This window comes from Nomascus leucogenys, unplaced genomic scaffold (genome assembly GCF_006542625.1).
Source record: "Nomascus leucogenys isolate Asia unplaced genomic scaffold, Asia_NLE_v1 Super-Scaffold_285, whole genome shotgun sequence".
NCBI lineage: Eukaryota > Metazoa > Chordata > Mammalia > Primates > Hylobatidae > Nomascus > Nomascus leucogenys.
Window position 1 is genome coordinate 3,338,590 of NW_022095770.1, and position 10,444 is coordinate 3,349,033.

The 10,444-nt window shown below is 54.7% G+C and overlaps 1 protein-coding gene across 4 annotated transcripts; it reads left to right on the forward strand.

The window, feature by feature from the left end:
• The first annotated feature begins 2,668 nt into the window (after nucleotides 1–2,668).
• ORMDL3 (ORMDL sphingolipid biosynthesis regulator 3) lies at nucleotides 2,669–9,254 on the forward strand. Of its 4 annotated transcripts, XM_003278252.4 has the most exons (6): nucleotides 3,473–4,692; nucleotides 4,944–5,146; nucleotides 5,500–5,550; nucleotides 6,080–6,275; nucleotides 7,033–7,184; nucleotides 7,611–9,254. In XM_003278252.4, exons 4-6 carry the CDS (start codon nucleotides 6,102–6,104, stop codon nucleotides 7,744–7,746), a joined length of 462 nt encoding a protein of 153 aa, XP_003278300.1. In that variant the 5' UTR covers nucleotides 3,473–4,692; nucleotides 4,944–5,146; nucleotides 5,500–5,550; nucleotides 6,080–6,101; the 3' UTR covers nucleotides 7,747–9,254. The 4 variants fall into 4 exon arrangements, with proteins under 4 accessions (XP_003278298.1, XP_012353209.1, XP_030664004.1 ...); XM_003278250.4 differs by lacking the exons at nucleotides 3,473–4,692; nucleotides 4,944–5,146; nucleotides 5,500–5,550 and adding an exon at nucleotides 2,669–2,835; XM_012497755.2 differs by lacking the exons at nucleotides 3,473–4,692; nucleotides 4,944–5,146; nucleotides 5,500–5,550 and adding an exon at nucleotides 2,703–2,835 and having other exon boundaries at nucleotides 6,085–6,275.
• Nucleotides 9,255–10,444: the final 1,190 nt, after the last annotated feature.

The window sequence follows — 10,444 nt, forward strand, 5'->3', positions numbered from 1 at the left end:
ACCACCATGCCTGGCTAATTTTTTTGTGTTTTTAGTAGAGATGGGATTTCACCATGCTGGCCAGGCTGGTCTCAAACTCCCGACCTTGTGATCCGCCTGCCTCACCTCCCAAAGTGCTGGGATTACTGGTGTGATCCACCGCGCCCGGCCAAGGAAGACTTTTTTTTTTGGAGATGAAGTCTCACTCTTGTCTCCCAGGCTGGAGTGCAATGGCACGATCTCTGCTCACTGCAACCTCCGCCTCCTGAGTTCAAGCGATTCTCCTGCCTCAGCTTCCCAAGTAGCTGGAATTACAGGCGCCTGCCACCACGACCGGCTAATTTTTGTATTTTATTTGTTAAGGGAATTGGGTGTTTGTCCTAATTTTCTTCATTCTAGACTTTGCTGACTATATCCCTGGGGAATGTATCTTATGCTATTTTGTGTCCTTATCTTTTCATATAACTTAGCAAACATTTCCCCATACTGCCACAATCTGTCCTAAATGGCTTCATACTATTCCATCCAGTGGGTATACTGTAATTTTTTTCTTGGGCATTTGGTTGCTTTCAGTTTTTCACTACTATAAATATTGCTGGAATGAACATCCTGACACACTGCAGCTTTTCCTGTACATGGGATGACTTCCTTAGAATATGCTACCAGAAGTGTAATTATGGCTCTGAGGCATGAAGAATTTTTCAGCTTCTTGGCACACAGTGACAATTGTTTGTCCAAGGGTTTGTGTGTCCCCCAGCACCAAATAAGAGAGCTGTTACTCACTCTGAATAGTGCTTAGGGCTAGTCACAGCTGAAGAACGTTTGGGGAAGACATGGTAATTATGAGGGCAAAGAGAGAAGGAGAAAGATGATGACAGGGACTCCGGCTAAATAAAGCAGAAAGTGATCTGCAATTTACCACAAACGTAGAGTGAGTCAGAACTCTGTTCATTCCTATTGTGAAAAAAAAAAATCCTTGATAACAGGAGTTATTAATAGTGCATGACATGTCCAGTAATCTTTCTGTTAGATTCTGCATTAGTCAGAACCTTGTTTGAGACGTGGACTCAGTCTGGGTCACTGAACTTCATAGAGATGTCAGGAAACTGACTAAGATCCAGAGGGCTCGATCAACTTGATGGAGGATGAAGAATCCCAGAGAAAAATCAAAGGAGTCAAGCAGGCACACTTCGGAAAAAACAGAGACACCTTTCTTGCCTTAAGGCTGGGGAGGTTTCCGTGAAAAGAACAACACTGGATTTGCTTATGTCTGCAGAAAGATGACTATAAGGAAAGGCACCTCCACAAACCAGGAGAAACTTCCATAGGACATAGGCAGAGCTATTTCAGACTCGGATGATTATTTCGATCTTGGGATGAGCCCTTTTGGGGCCACTGGCCCTGGAAATATTGAAGAAGCTGCCTGTTCTGCTCTGGGTGGTCCAAATACCCACCTGCCTGGTGACCACTAAGTGCCTCTGGGGGTCCCACTCCAGCTGTGTGACAACTGTTTCCTGGCAGCCCCCTGGGGAAGGAAGGGTAGGTATTGTCCGAATGAAGTGCTCCCCAGTTTCCCTGGGCTAGCCTTTTCCTTCCTGTTCCCTCACTTTCAGTTCAGGGTGCCATGAACTGCCATTCAGAGTCAGGTTGGCATGCCATGACATCATCTGATCTTGCTATTCCAGCCCTGCCCTGCATAGAGTGGACTTAGAAAGAAGCTGGATAAGGAGTTGAAACTACCCAGACAAGACCTCTTGGTGACATGGAGAATGGGAGTGACCGAGGAGACCTCAAGAGCCATTTAGTTCAACCTCCTACAGTAATATTAAGTAGATTCCTACAATGCAACAGGTGCTTTACATACATTCTTTTGGGTTCCCACAACCTCGGAGGTGGGGTTTCACAGGTGTGGAATTGGAGATTAAGACAATTTGCCCAGGGTCACACTGCCAATAAAGGAGGGCCTACCCCATGTCTACCAGGCAGTAAAGTCTGTGCCCTTGCCTTTAGACGATGCAGATGTGAAAATTGCAGACCAGAGCCTCTCATTCAAAGCCACATAAGCTGACCTGAGACAGAAACTCAGGCTCCTTACTACTGATCAAGGAATCTATGATACGTAGCCTCTTCTCACGTCAGGTGCGGGGCGGCCAAGGATGTGGCCCGGTCCGGGGCAGCCTGGGCCAAGCGTGACTGAGAAGGAGAAGGCAGGCTCCGTTCTGGGCCCTCCAGACCCTCATCCCAGCCAATGTTGTGAAAAGCGCTCTCCCAGGACGGCCCAGCAGGCAAAGGGCCGGGCTAGTCTGTTTCTGGAGGAGCCAATCTGGGGCCAGGGCGGAGGCAGCCAGGTGCAGTGGAAAAACCCTGCACTTGGGGTCAGAATATCTGGGTTTCCATCCAGTCTAGGACCCAGCAAAGACCTACAGCAAGTTACTTACAAGTTCAAGTCTCCTCATTTGCAAAACTGGGGCACGGATAAAATACACTTGATGGGCACAGAAGCAAAAGTTGGAATTGTTACGCCCCAAAATTCTATCATCCGATCTGACCATCACGTCACGGTGCAACTTCCTACCGTGCGTCCCCTAAGAGGCCGGGAACGGAGCCCGGGAAAAACTACAACTCCCAGGAAGCGTCGGGCGGGCCGGCCCGGAGCCAGCGGAAGAAACTACAACTCCCAGGAGGCATCGGGAGTGCCGGCGCGGGGTGGTGACGTACGGGGGCCGGCGCTGAGCGCTGATTCGGCCGGAGCTGCCAGCGGAGAAGCTGCAGCCGCGGGTGGTTACAGCTGCTGGAGCAGCAGCGGCCCCCGCTCCCGGGAACCGTTCCTGGGCCCTTGATCTCCGGCCCCACACGGTGAGCCCGGACGGAACCAAGAGGCCCCAGGGCTAGGGGAGGGGCGGGAGAGAAGGTGGGGGCTGCTGGGGAGGCGCCCCGGGCTGGAGAGACGGGGGCAGAGGGAGTGGGGGGTGGAGGGGGTGCATCAGCCGAGGGGGTGCATCGCCTGCGGAGGTGGCCAAGGAATAAAGTGCGAGCGGGAGGCCGGAGGTGGAACGTCGGGAGGAGCGCCTCGGCTAGGGGTGGGAGGCGGGGAGCGGCTCGGCTTCGGGGATAAACGTTTGGCTGCCTCCAGGGCTGGGTGAACGCGTGGAGATGGCTGTGGGGTCCCGGACCGGGCCGGGTTCCGAGTGCGAAGACCCAGGCTGGGGAACAGAGCGGGACCCCTCCCCCCGGCCCCGCGCCGGAGGTTTCACTCAGAAAACCCCAACAACAGTGAGGACTCCGCCTCTTGGCTCCTCCTCTCCTGTGCTTAGTGCGGGATCGCCTGGGCACTCGCTTTCTGCTCCTACCGCCCTCCCCCAGTCGGGGTGGCTGGGCCAAAGTTGAGAGATTATCAGCTGTGGTCCTGCAGCTTGGGGGGTGGGCGGAATGGACATGGCATTGTGACGTGCTGCCCCGGACTCCCCGTTGGGGTCCCCATCCAGGCCTGGATGTTTTGTGCTCTTCTTCCAGAAGACAGGAGGTTTGCTGTTGTGAGGGCTGCTCTTTCCTGGGGGAGAGAATGGGAAGGGCTCACCTGGTGGCTGCCCTGGTGGTGCTCAGCCTTGGCTTGAGTGTCTGGCATACTGGCTGGACCCGGATATTTGTATGTGGAGCCAAGAGGGTGGGGAGGGAAGGAGGGGGAAAGAGCTACCAGCAAAAAAGTGGTTAACAGAACAGAGTTGCTGCAGGCTCTGGTTTGAGGCAGGTTATGAAACCACATCAGGGCCCAGCACTAAGCAGCCACCTGCCAGCTATGGCAGCAGAAGTTTTCAGCTCAACTCCTGTAGACTTAGTCGACCTCTGCCAGCCTCTTCTCTGTTTCTCCCCATCTAGGGGAGGGGCCAGTTGGTTGTTTTACTAATGGAAGTGATATGTATCCATAGTCACACGAAAGTCTCAAGAGTGTTTCCTCGTTGCCGGTCTTTTTGTTAGTTTATTGATCTCTTCTTTTTCAGGGGTCTCTGGTGGTTTCCTGCTCTGAGGGCACCTAGTGTTTAGGCTTCAGGAAGAAGCTTCTGAGGGTGTCGGCTAGGACCTAGATCTAGGCTTTTCCTAGGCTCATCAAGTTTTGTTGGCTGCCCTGTGAAAGCCAGAAAGGCGTATGGGGTCCTGCGATCTGGGATTCCTCACGGCTTTTGACACTCCTGGACAAATACTAGGAAGGGTTAGTGGGCTTCCTATACCAGCACCCCTGTAGGTGCGGGTTACAGAGAGGTGATGGGGTGGCAGTTTCAGGTCAGGCTTGGGAAGCTCTTTCCCTCTCCTTAGTCAGAGGTAAGTCCTTCAGAGCCCTCACTTCTCAGCCACATGCTGCCCTCCCCTCTCAGACGGAGGCTTTTGCGTAGTAGCTGTCCCAGGGGCTGCTAGAATAACTGAAGCCCCAAGGCCCTGGGAAGATAAACAGTCCGAGCCAGCTCTGGCTTTCTAGATCTTTGAATTTCTGTTAGGCTCAATTATCCACCCTAATGGGCTGCGCTGATGGGTCCCAGGAGCGTCACTTCAATAAGAGTGCGCCCCAGGCTGGCACACAGGTGTTTGCTTGTTGGGATGGTGTTGTGGGTCACATTTCCTCTGAGGTCTCTAAGCTTGGAGCTGTCTGAGAAGAGGAAACTCGCTTCTGTTATCCTGGAAGTAAAGAACTGGCCCCTGAGGATGCAGGCTCCTGTGCAGGTTTGGCTAGGATCCTAGTCAGAGATAGATAGCATCTGGGTCTGAAGGGGTTGCCACAGGGGCGTGAGGGAGCTGGCCTTCTGGGTACTTCTAGAATATCTCCATCTGGGACTCTTTTCTGCATTCCCAGGAAAGATGGGGCTGTTACCATGGTGATGACCTTACGGTCTTTAGCAAGCAGGACCCTATCTCAGATAGGGAGGTGAGCCAGTACACAGGTGCCATCTGTCTCCACTTTCTCCTGGTCACAGGGCCCTCAGGGATCTGGGGACGGCCAAACTCTGCACAAGGGGCAGATCATTCCACTCCTTCCTTCTCTACTTCCCTCTGCTCACTGTGGGTTGCGGCCACCTCTTGGTTCCTCCTGCTGCAGGACCCCTACCGTTGGTGCTGGGCAGGGGAAGGCATGGTGCTAATATAAACCTGGAAACAGGTGCTGAGAGGGGAGACTGAGGTGAGGATGGGCAGGACAGAGAAGAACAGGGGCAGGAGGGAGGCCACAAGTTCGAGTCTGTGCCCTTGGGAGACATACGTTGAAGTGGATTCCAGCTCTGTATGGGAGTTACAGGTGTTGGCCATGTTCTCTATCCTCGCCTCTCTTGTGGGGAAAAGGGCCCTGGTGGTTTGGCAGCGGAGTGGGTGGCATCACAAGGGTTGGCCTGAGTGGCTGCCAAATGGAGAATACATCCGGATGGATTGTTGTGTCACCCAGGAGGGGTGCCTTCCAGGTCTGGGCGAAGGTTGTCTCTAGTCTGTTGTTTTCTGCTTTCTTCCTCCCTTCCCACTTCCCTCTTTCTACCTGATGAGTCCTCCTAAGTTGGGGTTTGGGGAGATCCAGAATTGAAAAAATTAGAGGAGGTGAGTGGATGCAGTGACCTCAAAATAGTTCATCCACTGCTGCCTGTACCCACAAGCTTCACTTCCTTTCCCTCCTGATGGGAAGAGCTTAAGAGTAGATGTCCCACATTAGGCCCTCAGTGAGACACAGTCCAGCAGGGGTTGTGCTGAGTGAGAATTCTCTCCCTGGGGCTTCGTCGGCAGAGGGTCCTCATGGGAGTGCCATAGGGGGTGAGGCTGGGGAATGGGCCTTGACTTCTCTGCCCTGGGGCTGCATGCCTCTTGATGACCTGTCCTCCGATGCCCTGCCAGGGCCCTGTCCCAATGGGGTGGTGCATGGGGCAGCCTGTTGTTTATCCCAGCCCAGCAGCAGGAAATGAGTAGAGCTAAGTCCACATGGACTTTCTCCACTTTCCATGCTTGAGAATCAAAAGAGTGGAACTGCCTGGAGTTCTCAGGGAAACAAGGGCCTCCCTCCCAGCGGGATCCGAGGGTGAGAGGGAGCAGGGAAAGCAGTGTGACCTGTCTGACCTGTGCTGCTTGTTTGCAGAACAGCGGAAAGGGGCAGCAGGATGAATGTGGGCACAGCGCACAGCGAGGTGAACCCCAACACCCGGGTGATGAACAGCCGTGGCATCTGGCTCTCCTACGTGCTGGCCATCGGTCTCCTCCACGTCGTGCTGCTGAGCATCCCCTTTGTGAGTGTCCCTGTCGTCTGGACCCTCACCAACCTCATTCACAACATGGTGAGAGCCTGCCTGCTGTCTGCCCCTGCCCCTGCCCCGTGGGCTGCTCTTTGGCAGGGCTGAGGGATAGGAGGAGCCTGTCGGGCCTGGCCCAGATGTCAGGGTGATGTACTGACATCTGCCTCCAGAGCCCAGGCCTAGCCCTTATCTCTCTGCCTTGCTCCCCCTTCTGGGTTCCTGCCCTGTGTACCATGACAGGAATCAAATCTGCAGATTTTTCCACATCTCTAGGGTGGGGTGGCTGTTGGCCTGGAAGATGTGCCCCTGAGAGCTGAACAAAGGGCTCCAGAGAGTTCCCAGGACCCGGGAGTCCTGGTGCCTGGGCTGATACAGAAATGCCCCTTTCTCAAGTTAGTTTCTTGAACCGTCTTCCACTTTTGCCCTTCTCTGCTCCCTCACCACTTGCTACCTTGCACTCTTTGGCTGGTAAGCAGGGCTTAGTCCCATCCACTTGCCTCCTCCCAACAGGCACAGGGGACTATGAGTGGCCTGGAGGGGCAGCATCTCGGTGCCTGTCTTGTGGCAAACTCCCACCATGCATTCTCATGCCAGGCCTAGCCCGTCCCCCAGGGAGTCCCCTTGTTCTTCTCCTGCCATACTCCCAGGTGCTCCATCCTGACCTCCAGCCCATATCCCCCTGCCCAGCAGAGGGAGGCTCTAGATCACTGGGAGTTACTTCTGTCTGTGACTGGGTGGAGGAGCTGGGCAGGGGAGCCTTTTCCCTTTTGTATCCTCTAACAAAGACTTCTTCCTCCAGGGCATGTATATCTTCCTGCACACGGTGAAAGGGACACCCTTTGAGACCCCAGACCAGGGCAAGGCGAGGCTGCTAACCCACTGGGAGCAGATGGACTATGGGGTCCAGTTCACGGCCTCTCGGAAGTTCTTGACCATCACACCCATCGTGCTGTGAGTGCCTGGGCTACAGGAAGACACCAGCAGGCAGGGCAAGGCCTGGAGGACCCCAGGGCCCAGCCATGCTTATTAACCCTGCCGTGGCTCCTGTTGTAGGGATGAACAGAGGAAGTTGGAATATTCCTGGGTCTTACACTGGGCTCAGGCTTTGGGCCTCCCTGGCCCCGTCTTTCCTCCATTGGAGCTTCCTTCCTGCTAGTGAGATAGGCCTACAGGCTTGGGGTGAAGCTGGGAGGTGGGGGCGGCGCTGGGCTGGGAGGGGCCTTTTTAGCCTGAGAGCCCTTGCTTCTTACTCTGGTCTGGGGACCTCTTCTGTAACTCCTTAGCTGTCAGGATTCTGCCTTCCCCCACCCAGGAAGTGAGGGAGGAAAGGGTCCTCCCAACAGTCTTTTATATCTCTCCCCACCCTTCCCCTCCCAGGTACTTCCTCACCAGCTTCTACACTAAGTACGACCAGATCCATTTTGTCCTCAACACCGTGTCCCTGATGAGCGTGCTCATCCCCAAGCTGCCCCAGCTCCACGGAGTCCGGATTTTTGGAATCAATAAGTACTGAGAGTGCAGCCCCTTCCCCTGCCCAGGGTGGCAGGGGAGGGGTAGGGTAAAAGGCGTGTGCTGCGACACTGAAGACAGAAAGAAGAAGCCTCTGGACACTGCCAGAGATGGGGGTTGAGCCTCTGGGCCTAGTTTCCCCCCTTGCTTCCCCCAGTAGCCAACTTGGAGTAGCTTGTAGTGGGGTTGGGGTAGGCCCCCCAGGCTCTGACCTTTTCTGAATTTTTTGATCTTTTCCTTTTGCTTTTTGAATAGAGACTCCATGGAGGTGGTCATGGAATGGGCTGGGCTCCTGGGCTGAACATGGACCACGAAGTTGGGACAGGAGGCCAGGGGAAAAACCCCTGCTCACTTGTTTGCCCTCAGGCAGCCAAAGCACTTTAACCCCTGCATAGGGAGCAGAGGGCGGTACAGCTTCTGGATTGTTTCACTGTGATTCCTAGGTTTTTTCGATGACACGCAGTGTGTGCTTTTGTGTATGGAAGCAAGTGTGGGATGGGGCTTTGCCCTTCTGGGTAGAGAGCTGTCTAATCCAAGTCCCAGGCTTTTGGCAGCTTCCCTGCAACCCACCCTGGGTCCTGGTTGGGAGTGGGGAGGGTCACGAGGGGAAGATGGGGTGGAGTGTAGATGGCTTGGTCCCAGAGGTGAGGGGGCCAGGGCTGCTGCCATCCTGGCCTGGTGGGGGTTGGGGAGCTGTAGGGGGGCTAGTGAATGGAGACTTAGAAGAATGGGGCCACGTAGCAGCAGAGGACTGGTGTAAGGGAGGGAGGGGTAGGGACAGAAGCTAGACCCAATCTCCTTTGGGATGTGGGCAGGGAGGGAAGCAGACTTGGAGGGTTAATTTACCCACAGAATGTGATAGTAATGAGGGCGGGAGGCTGCTGTGGGTTTAACTCCTGGGTTGGCTGTTGGGTGGACAGGTGGGGAAAAGGCCCGTGAGTCATTGTAAGCACAGGTCCAACTTGGCCCTGACTCCTGCGGGGGTACGGGGAAGCTGTGACAGAAACGATGGATGCTGTGGTCCTCTGCAGGCCCTCACCCCTTAACTTCCTCATGCAGACTGGCACTGGGCAGGGCCTCTCATGTGGCAGGCACATGTGGCGCTGTGAGGCCACCCCACATGGGGTCTGTGGTGAGAGTCCTGTAGGATCCCTGCTCAAGCAGCACAGAGGAAGGATCAAGGCGTGGCCTGTAGGCGCTGTCTCAGCCTGCAGAGAAGAAAGTGAGGCTGGGAGCCTGAGCCTGAGCTGGAGCCTTCTCCTCTCCCCAGTCGGACTAGGGGCAGTGTTAATTTTGAAAAGGTGTGGGTCCCTGTGTCCTCTTCCAGGGGTCTGAGGGAGCAGGAGAGGTCACTGGGCCTGTTTTCTCCCTCCTGACCCTGCATCTCCCACCCCATGTATCATAGGGAACTTTCACCTTAAAATCTTTCTGAGCAAAGTGTGAATAGGATTTTTACTCCCTTTGTACAGTATTCTGAGAAACGCAAATAAAAGGGCAACATGTTTCTGTTTCCCTGTGTCTGGCCTCTGCTTCCTGGAAGGCTGAAGGGAGGGGGCAGGGATGTGGGCAGCGGCTCCCACTGAGGTGCTGGTGGGGCATCAGTGCAGCTCTGACGGTGGCGGGAGGGGCGCTGGGACTGCTGGGCTTTCTGCTGGCTTCAGCAGGGAAATCCCCCAAGGGGGCTGTGAGGGAACTGGCGGCGGCAGCGGTAGTCTGAGAGCAAAATTCTCTGTGCTTTTGCCTGGCTGTTCTCCGACAGGTCTTGCGCCTTGGCCCCAGAGGCTGGGGTGACCTGTGCCATGGCCAGGGAGGAGGACAGTCCAGCAATGGTTTACATGTGGAGCCAGGGTCCCAAGTGGTGCCCGGTCCTTCCTGGTGAATCCCCAGCCCTTCTCCAGTTCCTCACTTCTCTCCCCAAGGCCTTTCCCCAGTCACCTCTCCCCTGGGAGCACTGCCTTTCCTTCTAGCCTTTCAGTGGAGGGGACTTTTCATACTTCCTCCTCTCACCATAAGCCTGAGTGGCAGGGGAAGATGTTCTGGGGACTTTCTGAGGCCAACATGGCTAGGAGAGAGAGGAGTCCTATAGCAAGGAATCCTTATCTCACGAGGGCACTGACCTTCCAGCGTGTTCTGGGGAGTATCAGCTGCTATTCCCAGGAAAGGCACAAAGTCCCAGATAGAAGGGAGGAGCGGCCCTAGCAGCCTGGGGTCTCTGGCCCCGGTCCACCATCACAGCACCCTTGGAGTGAGTGTCAGGGAGTGTGGGATATTTGCCCAAGTTCAGCCACCACCCCTCTCCGAGTAGAGCCCACACAGTATTGGAAAGAGAAATATAGCCACTGCTTTCACTCCTGGGAGTAGGGGTGCCCTGGTTGCTTTCACCAGCCTGCAAGAGTATAGTCAGGGTGAGGTGCTGGAGAACATCAACAATGATCTGGGTTCAAATCCCAGCTTTGCCACTTATTAGCCATGTTGCTGTGTCAACTTCTCTGAGCTTCAGTTTCTTCCACTGTTGTGTAAGGATAATGCCTCTTAGGGCTGTTGTGAGCATTAGCACAGTGGCTGGCATATAGTAAATACTCAATATATGGTAGCCATATTATTATTATTGTAATTGTTACTACCACCACTGTCGTCTATTTTTTATTTATTTATTTTTTTGAGACTGAGTCTTGCTCTGTCACCCAGGCTGGAGTGTAGTG